The sequence below is a fragment of the Pelobates fuscus genome, chromosome 13 (genome assembly GCF_036172605.1).
Source record: "Pelobates fuscus isolate aPelFus1 chromosome 13, aPelFus1.pri, whole genome shotgun sequence".
Classification (NCBI taxonomy): domain Eukaryota; kingdom Metazoa; phylum Chordata; class Amphibia; order Anura; family Pelobatidae; genus Pelobates; species Pelobates fuscus.
In genome coordinates, this window is record NC_086329.1 from 78,071,853 (window position 1) to 78,089,029 (window position 17,177).

Sequence of the window (17,177 nt, forward strand, 5' to 3'; positions counted from 1 at the left end):
CAAGTAATCGGTTTTAATCAAATTATTCTGAGAATGATTAGTATAAGTATAAGAAGAGGAGGGCAGCGCAAGGACAGAGCTTCCATGTCCTGTTCGCCCTATCATGCTCCTGGAAAGTGTGGGGGGGACATACATAGACTGCAAGCATGGCAGCAGAAGTACCACACTGGCTGAATGGGCTCCAGCCACCACTGGAGTATGTGAGGGAAGATCATCAGCTTGCAGTGTGTATGTATGTATTGGACTGTCTCTCTCTCTCGTGGACAGTTTGTGTATGTATTGAGCAGTGTTTGTGTGCTGGTATACATATGTATGTATTGCATGTATAATCATATATTTCAATGTATGTATCGGGCAGTTGGTTTCAGGGATGTGGAATTTATATCGTCGGGAAGTGTGTTTTTTTTTTTTTTTGTTTTTTTTTTTAAGTTTTTTATCCTTTTAAGGCTGCCTTGGGGGCAGTTGGTGACATTAGGAAGTCTATTTCTGGCAGGCATACAGGGAAGCTGTAACTGGGTCTGGCTTTAGCTTACAGGGCGGTGCTAGTAGCGGCAGCATCCAATCACTCATAGCCGCCGGGATTCAGCGTAATGTCATACCCTGCAGCCAACACGCTAAAAAGGGCAAAGCGAGGACGGGGCAGGATGCTGCTGGTAATCTGTGCTGTGTGTCAGAGAATGTGTAGTTTGTGTGTGTGTGTATGGATCAGGTTTAGGGAGTAGCAGTGTGTTTATGTATGGGTCATTGTGTTTGTGGGTGAGGCATTTTGTCTGTGAGTATGCATTAGCTAGGGTGTGTGTATGAGGCAGTTTATATATTGGTGCGTGTATGCATAAGGCACCTTCGGCGCGTGTGCTTATATGTATAGGGCTGTTTGCGAAGAGAGAGTAATACTCCACCCACATAAAGTATTTCAGCTTGCTGGAGTTTGTCATCAATAAAAATCGACATTTTATAATTGCGGGCAAAAACACCTCCATGTCTGTCACACAGCTATGGAGGTTTTCTTCTCCTTTAGCTCCACATAGCTAACAGAAGAGGCAGACTTACTGTACTAGTGTTCACCTGCTTTCTCCGTTTCTCAATGAGCTAAACTAGAACTCAATGGGAAACCTAGGAAAGCTGTGATCGCATGTGCACAATTGTGGCTCCAGCAGAGAGGCTTCTCAATTAGAAGCCTCTGGAGGGCTTGCAGAGAAGGAAAAGCATGTTTTCTTTGGGGGTTTAGCTACTAAATTGTTAAAATAAGTTAGTGGGATGTTTACTTTTTGAGTTTAGTGAATAAACGTGTGACACAATGGAACTATGTCATGGTGGGGTAGCAAAATAAATCTTTGATTAAGGCGGCAGAATGCCTTGCTTCAGCCCTGCTCTCAAGTATAAGATAAATCTGGGGATAAGTATCGAGGTAAATGGGATAGCTATGCCACCGGACTGAACCCATCATCCTATTGATGTGGCAGAGACTTAGTGTCCTCCTGACCAGGATCTAAGCAGCTGTGCATGCCAGAGGTGCCACTGTTGGGAATATTTGACGATTCTGTTATTTAAGGATGCTATCATAGCCTCTGCGGCCTTCATTTCTTCCACCTTGGAAAGCAAATGCTGCTTAGTTGGTCTTTCGGGGCACTTCCAGAAGACGGGCACTAGGGACTTAGCAGCATTTAATAAATGTCTCCAGATTAGGGATGTGCATGGGAAAAATATTTGGTTCGGCATTCGGAACTTCGGCGGTTCAGTTCGGCACTTAGGATTTTCGTGACTTCGGGTAGGGTTAGGGTTACCGTACCCAAACCCATAACCCTACTCCAACACTTAACTCTACCCCTAAACCTAATCCTACCCCAACCCTCTCCTGTTTTGCCACTTTTCAGAAATCCAAAGCAATTCGGTTTGGCATTCTGAAATTCGGCACTTCGGACATTCGGAAGCGTCCGAATTTGCCTTCGGAACGAAACAAATTGCACATGTCTACTCAAGATAGATTTCTCCACACCTCCAGCAATTAGGGACAACTGATGGGGGAACGTCTTCTTACTGTGAGCATAGGGATCTTTTGTAATAAAGGATAAGGGTTTTAACCCATTGATTATCTGAATAACTGATGAAGAATTATCTTCATACCATGTCAAGTCTCTGTGAACCTGCTCCCTGCTTGACAGAGACTGATAAGTATTCTATTTGTGAATAGCAACTTTTTTTCTAAGCAGCTGTGCATGCCAGGGGTGACACTGTTGGGAATATTTGAATACCTTGAGGTTGGACAAGTATTTAGGAGGTGGTTTTATTATACATTTAATCTAATGTGCAATGTGTTTTTTTTTTTTTAATGTATTTATATTTTACTGATTATCAGTAAATTTGCTGGTTAGTAACACTCCTGTCATCCAGTTTAAATAAACACTATAAGCACCAAATTAACTTTAGCATAATGAAGTAGTTTTGGTGTATAGATCATGCTCCTGCATTCTCATTGCTCGATTCACTGGTATTGAGGAGATAAATTATGTGTTTGTTCATGCAGCCTGAGCCACGCCTCCCCTGGCAGTGACTGACACAGCCTTCATGCAAAAAATGGTTTCATTTTTAGTCAGATCTTCACTTGCTTTATATGTTTTTATCTCCTGCTCTGTAAATTAAACTTTAGCTCCTTAAAGACCAATGACCAAGTTATTCAGTCTTGGTAGTCCGTGCCAAAAGGACCCATGACAAAATAATTCTGTCATGTACTAAAGTTAACGCCAGATCACCATGATTGTGGGGTTAATGCTATTGCTGGGTGCCTCAACATCCGAGTCAGATCAGCAACAGCAAATGGCGCTGTCTCAGCACATGTGATCACTGTGACAACCAGCAATCACTGTGCTGCTGGGATATCTGATCCACCTCCTTCAACCTGATTGTTAGATGCTAAGTGGAGAAAGAGATTATCAGAGAGTTACTTTGTGTGTTTGATAATGATTAAATTGTATTAGTAAAATTAAAATTCCAATTAACCATGTAAACCGAGATTTAACATTTTCCCAACCCTTTCATCTGTTTTTTTGGGTGAAATAAAGTTTGTGGGAAATTGAGAAGTTTAGTGTTAGGTTAGTTAAAGGTTAAAGAAAAAAAGTTTTAAGGTTGTTTAGTTGTAGTTAAAGTTCAGTCTGAAAATGCTTGGGTTTAAAACCCAAATAGGTTTAAACAGTTATAGCGGCTGATTCTTATAACAATGGCTGTGGGAATTGGAAAAACTTGATGTTATGAGTTTTGTTAACTTCAGTTTTGACTTCGAAGACAAACTCTATAATTTGTCTTATGTCATTTGACTTCGTTTGGAATTTGAATGAAATTCAAATGCAATTTGTATGAGGAGTTCATGCAGATTATATTTTTCTGAAATACTCAAATGTCAGCGTGGTGGTAGAGCTCCATTAACACTCTTATTTAATTAAGTTCTGAAGAAAATACATGGCAATAGCTTGGTAATGTTGAATATAAATTAACGATAAAATTATTAATGTAAACTGCTTTCACTAGACTCTTCTCAGTGTCTGTCAGGTCTGTTTGTTTGGCGATGCAGTGATGCTAATTTAAGCAAATTTATTTATTTTTGAATACCTGCTACTTCTTGTCTCAAATCCCCACTGTATCATTTAGATTGTAAGCCCACAGGCTATCTAGCTAAGCACTTTGTATAAAAGAGCTTCAATGGCTTGATATCTTCTCTCTACTTTTTGTATTTGCCTGTGTATATTGTACGTCCTCCACTTGTTTGTACAGCGCTGCGCAATCTGTTGGCTTTTTATAAATATGGCCGATGTGACTGTTTCATCAGACCAACTGAAGGACCATCATTAGGTTTGCGGACCCATTGGTTAAGAACAATAGGGGGGGAAAAATCAGTAAATCTCATGTGCCCCAAAGGAGTAAAAAGTGACATATAAAATCACACTCCTGTGCAAATCTCTTTTGTGATGAAACTCACTGATGCTCAAGTTTATAAACAATCGAAACAATGTAAATAAAATGAAAGCAAACAAAAGTCAGTACGTTAAAAACACAATATTTACTGTGAATAAAGTCATTGTGAGACACATTCTTTAAAATGCATACTCTGCATGTGGAGGCCTTCTGACTTAGTCAGACAAACTTTCATCTCTTGCCAAAGCACACTTGTGCCCATGGTAATCAGAAATGGACTGTGAATGCTTCAGGCACTGGTTCACTAAATGCCTTCTATATTATAGAACTTGTATATATGTTATATGTATATATATTTTTAAGTTGCCAGTTTGAAGTATATGTTGGCATTTGGAGTTCATTGTCTTCCCCTGTCCTTACAGGCTGTGCTGGATGAGATGATGGTGGAACAGACTGACTTGGTTCGACTTAGGATGGTCAGGATGTCCAATGTCCCAGATACACTCTATATGGTTAATAATGCAGTGCCACAATGCTGTCACATGATTAACCATCAGCAAATGAGCAGTAGCCAGGCAAGCCCTCCGACTGTGGTGGCCAATGAAATACCAGGTAACTGGCATGGTTTCTTATTATTGTATTAAGGTTTATAAATACATGTAAAAAGACAAAATCTAATTATTTATTAATTTGTATTCAGAGTTTTATTGGGAAACCAGTGTATTAAACTGCACAGTGTTTTTGGAGCAGGGCTTGGCAGTCAAGGGATGCAAAGTTGCATCCTGGTTTTCAGGTTTTTGCCTTGTTGCCATGCACCTGGCGTGCTTTCAGAATGTTGAGTGAGATGTTTGGAAACTTTTGTTTACATGCGATTGTGTGATGTGCTTTATTCTCATTCCCTCCTATGAAGGTTAAGCAATAAGCACTCTGTAATATTCTTTATTGCTCCCTACCTTTTGGAGCAGATGTGGGGATTTTCTATCTGCTCCTCACTGCTCCCTCGCGCTGTCTGTAGTGATGCCGGGTGCCGGAATATGACGTCATATTTCGGCACCCGACTTCACTACAGACAGCGCGAGGGAGGGGAGCAGTGAGGAGCAGGAACACTGAGCCGGGTACGTTTTAGCAGAGTAGGCACCTGCACTATGAGGAAAGCAGATGCCTACTCTGCTATAACACTGAGCATGTACTCGCGGCTCCCGGGCCTCAAAAATGCCCATTGTGGGCCGCAAATTTTACATGCTTGGTGTAGGGCAGGGATAGGCAACCTTCACACTCCAGATGTTGTGGACTACATTCCCCATAATGCTCTTACAACGATAATGCTGGTAAAGCATCATAGGAGGTGTAGTCCAAAACATCTGGAGTGCCGAAGGTTGCCTATGCCTGGTGGTAGGGTATTAAATAACTTTTCACATTCATGTTTGAGAGATTTAAAGTCCACGTCTAGATTTGTGAATGCCGGTAGTAGCTCCACTCATTATGCCAAAGCAGCACTTGTATATATTGGTGAACTATTATTATTATTATTGCCATTTATATAGCACCAAAAGATTCCGTAGCACTTTACAATATTATAAGAGTGGGGATTTAACTATAAAGAGGACCATTACCAGAAAACTTACAGGAACGATAGGTTGAAGAGGGCCCTGCTCAAATGAGCTTACAGTCTATAGGAAGTGGGGTATAAAACACATTAGGACAGGAAATACCAATCAAATAAGGGGGGAGTGAAGCAGAGCTGGAGGAGAGAGTAGAGTGCTGCCCTTTAGGAGAGAGCAAGAGACAGGTATGTGAGGTAGAGGTTAGTCTGGGAGGCCATAAGCTTTCCTAAAGAGATGGGTCTTAAGGCACTTCTTAAATGATTGAAGACTAGGGGAGAGTCTGATGGCGGTAGGCAGGTTATTCCATAGAAGGGAGCCGCCCGCGTGAAGTCCTGCCAACGAGAGTTGACCGTAATGGTGCAAGCAGCAGACGAGATGGTCACGGGCAGAGCGGAGAGACCGAGAAGGGGCATACCTATCGATCTGTGATAAGAGCGGCTAGAATTGTTCAGTACTTTATAGGTATGGGTTAGCACTTTGAATTGACTCCTATAGCATAAAGGAAGCCAATGTAAGGACTGACAGAGGGGTGAGGGGTGAGGGGTGAGGGGCGAGAGGACAGACTAGAGAGAAAAATCAGTCTGGCTGCAGCATTCATTACAGACTGTAGTAGGGCAATACGGGTTTTGTGAAGACCAATTAGGAGAGGGTTACAATAATCCATGCAGGAAATTACTAGAGCTTGAACAGGCTCCTTGGTAGCATCTTGTGTAAGAAAGGGCCGGATGTGGACTATGTTCTTAAGATGAAATCTACAGGATTTGGCAACATACTGAATGTGAATCTCAAAGGTGAGGCCAGAGTCAAGTATGACGCCAAGACAGCACGCTTGCAAAGATGGACTTAAGTGGATACCACTAACTTGAAAGGAGTGCGAAAGAGGAGGATCAGTATTAGGGGGAGGATAGACAAGGAGCTCAGTTTTAGTGCGATTGCGTTGTAACAGAAAGTGGGAGGACACCTAGTCAGTGATGGAAGATAGGCAAGCAGTCACACGTTGAAGGACGGCAGGGGAGAGGTCCGGTGAGGAGAGATCTATCTGGGTGTTATCAGCATACAGGTGGTAGTGGAATCCAAAAGAGGTAATACTTTTGCCAAGAGAGGCAGTATAAAGAGAAAATAGGAGACCAAGGACAGAGCCTTTGGGGACTCCCACCGAGAAAGGACAAGGGGAGGAGGTGTCATTAGAAAATGAGATGCCGAATGAGACTTCGGAGAGATGAGAGGACAGTCACAGAGACCGAGTGATTGAAGAGTTGGAAGAAGGAGAGCATGATCAACTGTGTCAAAGGCAGCAGAGAGGTCAAAAAGAATTAGTATGTAGTAGTGGCCTTTGTATTTAGCTGTGATTAGGTCATTAGTAACTTTGATAAGAGCAGTCTCAGTAGAGTGGAGAGGGCGGAAGCCAGAGTGGAGAGGGTAAGGATAGAGTTGGACTTGAGGTGAGACACATGGGCAAAGACAAGTCTTTCCAGAAGCTTTGAGGAAAAAGGGAGCAGGAATATGGGATGAGGGTTAGAGGGGAGGATGGGTCAAGAGATGTTTTCTTCAGGATAGGTACTACAGTGGCATGTTTAAGGTCAGCAGGGACAACGTCAGAAGAGAGAGAGCAGTTGAAGATGTGTGTTAAGGAAGGCACAAGACAAGGGGAGAGAGATCTGATAAGGTGAGATGGGACAGGATCGAGCGGGCAAGTGGTGGGGCGAGAGGAAAGGAGAAGCATAGCCAGGGAGAAAGTCTGAAGGGTAGGAATGGCATGATCTACGTGTGGTTGAGAAAGAGAACGGCAAGGTGGGGAGAATTCTTTCCTTAGCTGTTCAGTCTTGTCGGTAAAGTAGCATGCAAAGCTATAGGCTATAAGGTTAGTTTGGGGGGTGGCCACAGCATGGCGAAGAAGAGAATTAAAGGTGTCTGAGACACCTGGGATTGCGGGAGCATGAACTAATGAGAGAGGAAAGGTATGACTGTTTGGCGAGGGCAAGGGCTGCACTGTATGAACACAATATGAATCTATAATGGAGAAAGTCTGCCTGGGTGTGAGACTTCCTCCAGGAGCGTTCAGCACAATGGGAGCAACTTTGCAGGTAGCGTGTTTATTTAGTATGCCATGGTTGGGGGCGTATCCTCCTCGAGGTGCATGTTTGGAGCATGGCTGCAGCGTTTAAGGCCGAGATGAGGGTAGTGTTATATGTGGAGATGGCCAGTGAGGGACAGGAGAGGGAAGGGATGGATAGCAGTTGTGAACCAATATCAAATGACGATACAGCTGGAAACGATACAGCTGGAGGTCAATAGAATTAAGGTTCCTCCTGAGTTGAAGGGGGTGAGACTGAGGTTGTTGGGTGAGGTGGTGATCAGAGAGAGGAAATGCAGTGTGATATATTAGATATGATATATATAGATATTGGATACTGTACATGCATAAGAGAAAATTAGGTTGAGGGTATTGCCAGCTGCCTGGGTGGGAGAATTAGCCCACTGTGATCGCTCGATGGAGGAAGTAATTGAAAGTAGTTCAGAGGCTGCTGAGGTCACTAGTGGGTTAATGGGAATATTGAAGTCCCCAGAGAATTAGGGATAGAATATTAGAGAGGAAGTAGGGTAGCCAGGCAGCAAAGTGGTCAAGGAAGAGGAGAGGGGATCCAGGGGGACGATAAATAACGGCAATGTTAGCAGAGAATGGTTAAAAAGAAAGGGGGGGGGGGGGAGCAGTGATGTGAAAGCAGAAATTCTACACCGCCACCTTTACTCTCAGCTTGTCTTGGGTTGTGGGTAAAGTGAAACCACCAAAGGATAGTGAGGCAGGGTTAGCAGTATCAGAGGTAGAGAGTCATGTTTCTATTAGTGCAAGTAGGTTTAGGGGGGGCGAGATAAGTAGGTCATGGATGGAATTTGATTTAACAGTGCTGCACACAGAGCATGCATTCCAGAGGGCAGCTTTAAAGGAGGAATTATAGTGAGTTACATGGAATGGATATGAGATTGTTGTGGATTCTGGTGTTAGCACCAGGTGGCTTAGTAGAGGACGGACCAGGGTTTGGAGAGACTTCACCAGCTGCTAGGAGCAGTAGGATGGAAAGGAAGAGAAGGTAAGATTTAATGTAAGACTTAAATGTTTTGGATGAGTGCTTTTATTTAGGGCATTTAGGAGGGGTTTGTGGAGAAAGGCTGGATAAATGAGTAAAAAACAATGGAAAGAGTCCTGCGCATCTATTATAAGTGTGCACACCCAGGAGCTACCACAGTTTATTGGAGGACAAACTACAAACGTTTCGGGCAAGAGCCCTTTCTCAGTGCTAATGTCCTACAAGATACCAACATATACACAAAGTGCTTACATGACCCAGAGTGCCGCCCCAAGTAATTAGTTACCCAAAAAGGATCAGATGTGTGGTAACTTTCTATAGCCCCGGCAAGTTCAACATCTCCAGTGACTTCCTGGATCGGCAGGCAACGTGCGTGATGACGCCAGACATAAATGTGCGTCTTGCATGAAGTCATCACGATCCGTTGCTAGGTGACGGGTAAACAATTATACATTCTTCTGCAAGAAGTGGCAAAACTGCATTTTTGAGCATCAAAGCATTTCAAGGGATATTATAGTACATCAAAACAATACCGCTAGATAGCAGCAATGCTTATGCACATACAGGTTCACTAGAATATAAAGCATAGTTATAAGAATTGAAATATACAGACCTGTATAAAGACATACAACATATTTATGTGCATAACCAGGGATCACAGAAATAACCAGACAGATGACCCAACAAGTGATACATATGATAAAATGCGGGAAGAACCATAAAACAAATACCCCACGTTAAACAGCGTTTTACATATATGCTGTATGTCTTTATATAGGTCTGTGTGTTCTGTATATTTCAATACAGCTTTCAGTTAATTCTTATAACTATGCTTTATAGTCTAGTGAACCTGTATGTGCATAAGCATTGCTGATAGTTTGCTGTATCGTTCCGATGTACTATAATATCCCTTGAAATGCTTTGATGCTCAAAAATGCTGTTTTGCCACATATTGCAGACAATTGTATAATTGTTTACCCTGTCGCCTAGCAACGGAACATGACATCATGCGCACTGCACATGGCGTCTGACGTCCTCACGCACGTGCCTGCCGATCCAGGAAGTCACTGGAGATGTTGAACTTGCTGGGGCTGTGGAAAGTTACCACACATCTGATCCTTTTTGTGTATCTGATAACTTGGGGGCCGCACTTTGTGTATATATTGTCTGTATCTTGTGTACACTGTAGGACATAGGCATTGAGAAAGGACACATGTGCAGGACTCTTTTTCTTCACTGTTTTCCAAATTACACTGCTGGGACTACGGTGTGGAGCTTCTGCAGTACAAGGTTAACCCTTTTTTTTTTTTTTTTGTCACACTGCGATTGAGTAGGCATATTGTTTGCCTCTACCTCACCCTATGCATGCATATGTTGGTGAACGAAATGTAATGGGTTTTTATATTTACATGAATTGCCACATCTTCATTTCTGTTATTTTGCCTCCCTAGTTCCTCCACTTCACATAGTGAAAGAAATGATCCGGCGTCTCCAAGAACTCCGTCACACGGAGCAGGTTCAGCGAGCATACGCCTTGAACTGTGGAGAAGGCGCTACAGTTAGTTACGAGATTCAGATACGGGTTTTGAGAGAGTTTAGTCTTTCTGACTCCGCAGCAGAGCTGTTGCAGGTATGAGGAGGTTTTCTCTTTTACTTCAGTAGTGGTTAAGATGTACATTCCTATCTATGGTAGAACCGCAATTTGACTTTTGACATTTTCCTTGTCTTAAGCATCATAGTAGTTATAGTTCTGCAACATAAGCTACTTTTCTGTAACCGGTCATTCATTTTATGAAATTTGTTCTGGTTTTATAGTGTGCAAAATCTAAATGCATTACTATTAATTAATTTATTTTTATTCTATTTTTATTTATATATTTTTTTATTTGTTTTATAGAATCCTCACAAGTTCTTTCCAGATGAAAGGTTTGGAGATGAAAGTCCACTTCTGACAGTCCGACAGTCTGGCAGATGTAGGATAAACAGCACGCCTGCTCCTGAAACCATGTTTACGGATATAGACTCTTACGTGGCCTTTCATCCGCCCTTGCCCCCACCTCCTCCTCCTTACCACCCTCCTGCTACTCCTATACACAATCAGTTTAAAGTTGGTTGGAAACACAGAGTTCCAAACCAACATCCATCCCGTTCCTTCTCTTACCCTTGCAACCATTCACTTTTCCACTCCAGGACTATCCCTAAAGCTACACCCCCTGGCTACTTACCGGGTGTAAAAGCCGCACCTCCTGATTGCACTAATACTGGGCTCGGAAGGCAAACGGTAGCGGCAGCAGCTGCAGCAGCAATGGCTGCTGAACAGCAAGCGGTAAGTGTGAATTGTACATGGCACACGGCTATCTGCTTATTTTGCGTTGTATTAAATTTTTTTACTTTTTAAAAAAACTTTGTAAAAAAAAAAAAGGGGGGGGGAATTTGATCAATTATAGAAGTGTGAATTGATTACGCGGTTTGTATAAAGTACAGTCATTGCCGTGTTATAGCCTTTTTAAACTGCAGCCCTTTAACATGTTACTTTAATGAATACCGTTTCAGAAAGATTTGTGCCATTCAAGTCTTGTAATAAATCAGTTTAGCACTTTTAAAGTTATCTTCAGTTTCGCCCCAGTTAACGGACTTGAGTGGACCACTGTCCCTTAGTACTTTATAGGGTACACCCTTCCTATTTGGCTGTTAAAAATACAGTTGTGCTCAAAGGTTTGCATACCCTTGGAAAATTGGTAATATATGTACCGTTTTTAATAAAATCACGAGTAAGTAGGCAAAACACATTTCTTTTTTTTTTTTATTTCTTATGGGATTCGTTTTGAACTGTAGATTATAATAGAATGGTACAATCCTAAAACAAATCATGGCAACAAAGAAAACAATAAAATGACCCCATTTCATAAGTCTGGATACCCTTACTTCTTAATACTGTTTATTGCCCCCTTTAGCATCAATGACAACATGCAGTCGTTTGTAATAGTTGTCTATGAGGCCCTTAATTCTTTCAGGTGGTAAAGCTGCCCATTCGTCTTGGCAAAATGCCTCCAGGTCATGCAAAGTCTTTTGTCTTGCATGAACTGCACGTTTGCGATCTCCCCTGAGTAGCTCGATGATATTAAGGTCAGGAGACTGTGATGGCCACTCCTGAACCTTCACCTTTTTATGCTTTAACCACTGGAGTGTCAACTTGGCCTTGTGCTTAGGATCATTATCGTGCTGGAAAGTCCAAGAGTGTCCCATGCGCAAGCCTGCCTATAAAGAGGGTAGTCAGGATCACGGACAGCCTGCCCTTCTTAGCAGACCACACTTGAAGCGCTGCTAGTTGCCGGTTCCCTCCTGTATCTTTAAATCTGGGGGGCAGATTTTAAAATACCTGATGGGTCTCTGGGACGTATGCTTGCTGGAATTGTACCCCAAAATGTGTGACTTTTGGCACATATGTCAGTCATGAATCTCACTTAAAGCCCGCTGTAGTGGTTCTGGTGCCAGGGGTACCTTGGCCCAGTGTTTTGGAATTGGGTACATTGTTTTGCAACAGTCTGACTTTTTTTTTTTTACAAGTACATTAGAAACAAACATCAAATATTAATAGACAAATTCAAAACTTAAACATTTGGTAAATAGACCAAATAAGTTAGTTTACTTCTTTAGATGGCTATAGGAATAACTATGTAATAAATTTCAGTAAAGAGACATCACATTAACCCCTTAAGGACCCATGATATGTGTGACATGTCATGATTCCCTTTTATTCCAGAAGTTTGGTCCTTATGGGGTTAAACAAATTTTTACATATGTCCCCTACCATAAAGTAGATATTAAATTCGAACACCGTCTGTACATTGCATTGAAAAAAAGAAAGACAATACAATATGCCAATATGTAACTCACTATTGCATATTTTTATTTTTGCAGTGCATAAAAATAGTACTATTGCTTATTTTAATCCTTTTTTTTTTTTTTTTTTAAATAATTCTTTATTTTTATTGTGCAGGTGAGTACATAACATAGTCAAACGCCACAACAGCGTACATAGAAGTAGACAGGTTAGACTGTGGCATGACTAATTGCACATTTTTTTTTTTTTAACAAGCTTAATATAACTGATGCGTTCATTAAGTATTCTAGTCTAAATGAGAAACCGTAATGAAGTACAGGCTAGTGTCTTAAGTTAGTGTCTGTGTTAAACAGGCTGAGTATATGTTGGCATTAGTGCATTACAAGATTGTGTCTTGTGGTAGACAGGCTGGGGACTTGCCAGCAGTAGTGTATGACAAGCTTGTGTCTTGTGGTAAACAGGCTGGGTACATGTTAGCAATAGTGTATGACATGCTTGTGTCTAGTGTGTAACAGGCTGGGTACACGTTAGCTGTAGGGTATTATAAGATTGTGTCTTGTATTGAACAGCCTGGGTACGTGCTAGCAGTAGTGTATTGCAGGTATCCTGGAGACCAGCCTATAAGATTATAGGTGAGCGCTTAATGCACTGATAGCACGTTTTTAAACTAAAAATAAGCCAACACTTTTAGATTTAAACAGGCCTGGGTTGCCCAGTTAGTGAAGACTAGCTAGACACAAAATGTGTGAGCGGTTGAGGCTAACACATGTATGAAGCAACGGCAGTGATTTAGCAAGAGGTGCAGTACTGACAGATTAAGTAATGATACTATACGTTCAGTTAGCATGCAGTGAGCAGTTTGTATATTAAGAGGCACGGTGAGGAAGTCCAGTCGTAGCGGCATGTGCCTGTCAGGTCTCCGGTCTCATGCCTGAGCTCATCCGATCCCCTCTGGGCGCCAAACATAGTCCCCGAGATTTACCATCACCTGGGGTGTCCTGCTTTTCTTTGTGGGCCGAGGTTGGTGTCCCAGTGAGAGTCTCCCCCCGGCGGGTTTTAATCCTTTTTAAACCTTGGAAAGGGGGGTTATGTGGAGAGCAGAGGTAAAGCTTTAAAGATTCTTTACTTGTTTTAACCAGAAGCCACTTAAGTGACATAGCTGATTCAATTCCAATATATTACTACATTTTCTTTTAGGATATTGAATATTTGAGTTTCTTTTTGAAATTCTTTATTTTTGCATTTTCTGTTTTGTATAGTAATAATGATAACAGTAGGCCTGCTCAGCCCCAATAGCAGTCGCAAGCAAAATAGTAACAAGCACGTTACAACATATTGTGGCATGTAGATATATAGTACAGTTTTGAGGATTTTTTCAGTGAACCCTCTATTTTTTTTGTTGTCCCTCCGACCTGCATCATCTTGATCCGCCTTGCGGTGTTCATGGAGCATTTGTTGGCGTTGAATGTTGAGTATGGTTTGCTTGATTTCCCCAATATCTTGGGTGGTGTCTGTGGCTGTGTGTTCCGATGCGTTTAATCGGGTTGTCATCCCTTTTAGGTCTCCCCTGAGTGCAGCGATGTCATTGTGCAAATCTGTGTGGTGGTCCGCTAGCAGCCACGTGAGGGCCGCAATTGTCACCGGAGCTGTCTCTGGGTTGGAGCTGTGTAATTGTGGTGGTCTCTTTTTTTTTTTTTTTTTTGTTTTCCGTCCCATGTTGCTCAGGGGTACTGCGGTGTGTCTTTCTAGGTTGTTTTAGGGTGCTTATCCCGGGTTTTTTCCTGTTTTTCTCGGTTTTCTGCCGGAGCTCTCAGCCCGTGCGACTGCTTGTCTCGGCTGTCAGACTCCGCCCCCTGAATATTTGAGTTTCATCATATTGAACTGGCCTTTTCTTTTTCCTACTGGTTTTTTTCCTACTCAAAATGTCAGCAAATTACCCTGCAATTCACATTGATATTATCATTATGCTTTTTAATGGATAAAAACCATTAAAGGAACACTATATGCATCCAGACCACTTCTTCTCAATGAGGTGGTCTCTTTACAGTATCCATGCTGTTTCACTCCCACAATGTAAAATATTGCCTTTTTGGACATAATGCAATGTTTACATTGTGGGGCTAAACACGCTTCCAGTGGCTGTAACCCTGACACACTAGATCAGAAGTAGGCAACCTTCCGCACTCCAGATGTTGTGGACCACATGTCCCTTGATGCTTTGCCAGTATAATGGCTGTAAGAGGAATATGTATTCTACAACATCTGGAGTGCTGAAGATGGTCTGTCCTTGCACTAGATGGTTCTTCCATGTCCACACCCTAGTCAAACTCTTTTCTTGACTTTCAATGCATTGCATTGTCATCAAATGTTTAATGCTTCTCTGAGAAGCATTGGATTCTGTGCTTCTCAATGAACATTTTAAATTGGCGAATTAAGGCGACTGCTGTGCTTATGCATTACATTTTAAATGCTGATTGGACACAATGGTCATCAACCCTGACCATATCAGGGGAGGTGGATGCAGAGCTGAGGCTGACTTGGTGCTCGATTAGTAAAGGGGGTGGGGAGGCTGGAATTTAAAAGATCTCTCTATCTATTTGGTCAAAAATAAAATAATGTATTCGGGGAATATATTGTTCCTTTAAATATGGGGACTGTATTCCATTACCTGGGATCATCTTTCTTATTTTTATTGGAGATAAATATATCACCAGTAAGGAATAGTATGATTTATTTCCATTGTCTGTTGTTCTGTTGAGGTTCAAGATAAAAGAGCTGTATCACAAGTGATTTGTTGTGAACTTGCACAATTACTTAAACTTTCTTGACATTTAAAGTTAAAGCTAAAGTAAAGTTATTCGGTAACATGATTTTGTAAAGATTGTAGTTAAGATTGTATTTTTTTTATTTATGTGTTACTAATCTTGATTCTTCTTTTTCTCCATTATTAGTGTGGTGAACCTGTTCTGAATGAGTTTATGCCAGATATTGCAATGGGGGTGTCTACAATGTCGCTAAAAGACAGACGGCTGCCTGAATTAACAATTGATACACAGCTTGCCCAGCAAGTTTCTGATATGATGCCAGGTCCACCCCAGCACCTTTCCTGCATCCCAAGCAGACATATGCACAGCTCCAGGAAGAAACAAATCATAGAGCAGAAAGTAGAAGCCAGAGAGAACCAGCCAGAGTATCCAGACTTCTATGACTTTTCCAACTCCGCTTGTAGACCCTCTACCCCAGTCCCAAGCAGACATTCACCATTACCCTCGCAGGGTTTATATTTTGGTCCAGATTTGTACAGTCACAGTAAGCCACCACCAAATGGATTAAAATCTGCTTACCTGTCCAACCAGATGTCTCCTAAAAAACCAGAAGAAACCAGGAGAGAATATATGTATTCCCAAGATGGTCATCCACACAGACAAAAGCCTGAACCATTGCACCTCGATGTCTTAGAACAGCCACCTCAACGATTGGACTTGGCGCTTGCTGCCCAGGAGAATGCTAACCATGGCTCCCATCATAGTCGGGGAAGATCGAAAATAGAAACTGACTTGACCTATGGCCTCACCTCTAGCAGACCTTCTCATTCCGGCTACAGCTCGGACTTACAGGACGAGCGAGTATTTCGAAGAATTGTGGATAGTGATTTGTTGGATCACAGCACACAAAGAAACATGGACCTTGAAAGGGAGGAGGCAGTAGGCCGAGAAAGGAGGTCTCCAAACAAACCCGATTTTCTATACAAAAAATCAGCTCTTTGAAAATAACCTCTTGACGTTATCTCTGTGCCTATAATTTGTGGGATACATTTCTTCAAAGTCGGCCTGAGCCGATGTCAAGCAATGCTTTGCAAAGGATCACCTTTCTCTAAATTGTGTTACCATTTCATAAGTGCTTTTTATTGGCTGCATGCTTTGAATGCTCCTTTTTTTTTTTTTTTTTTTATTATTATTATTAATAATGTTGTTCTCTTCTTAGAAGAAGGGGAAATTTGGCTGGCACTTTCGTCTTATTTGCAGTTTTGTTTTGCACCTGCACATTTTCCCTTCTTCCCTCTTTCTTATGTTTTGCACCTTTTATAATGATTCATTTAGAACATTTTCTTTCTCTGGTCCAATATTACGTGGGAGGGTAAACGTAATGAAAACTGTATTTTCTATCAAGATACAAAGTGTCTATTTTTTATTCGACAAATCCAAAGACTAGCACATAGGCGAGTTACTGTCGTTACATAATGCTTTCAGTGCTGAGAGGGTGTGCAGCACCATTGCTCAAGTCCCTGGCACATGCAGTTTACGTTATTCTGGTAACTTTGTGTCCATGCAAGTTTTCTATATCTTTTTCCTTTTCTTGAAAACCACCTGTAGCTCTGTAATATTGATTGCAAACCTTTGACACAACACTTGTTGTGGACTAAATTTCCTAAGATACTGTTCCAGTCATTTGGTAAAGTAATCCATAAGCAGCATGGAAAATGAAATACTCACCAGCTGTAGTACCAACGGTTAGCTACCACTGCTCTGGGTGTTAGGTAGGATTTTGTTTGCAGGTCTCATTACCTGTGCTGCATGCAAAATATTTCCTCTCTCCTATAATACACAGAGTGGATTTTGGTTCCCATGTGTAGCACCAGTGGTATGATGTGATTTGCTTGTATCTCTGGCACATGATCTCTGGTTCCTCTCAAGTGGTCAGATTTATATTGTGGTAGGTGAAACAGGTTAAATTGTT

The 17,177-nt window shown here is 41.7% G+C and overlaps 1 protein-coding gene across 1 annotated transcript in view; it reads left to right on the forward strand.

Moving 5' to 3' along the window:
- The window catches only part of BTBD7 (BTB domain containing 7), a 50,550-nt gene extending 33,632 nt beyond the window's left edge, over positions 1-16,918 (forward strand). Inside the window, exons 8-11 of the mRNA XM_063439048.1 lie at positions 4,329-4,518; positions 10,048-10,226; positions 10,494-10,922; positions 15,392-16,918. Coding sequence (XP_063295118.1) covers positions 4,329-4,518; positions 10,048-10,226; positions 10,494-10,922; positions 15,392-16,207 — 1,614 coding nt within the window. The 3' untranslated portion in view covers positions 16,208-16,918. The remainder of the gene's footprint in view (positions 1-4,328; positions 4,519-10,047; positions 10,227-10,493; positions 10,923-15,391) is intronic.
- Positions 16,919-17,177: the final 259 nt, after the last annotated feature.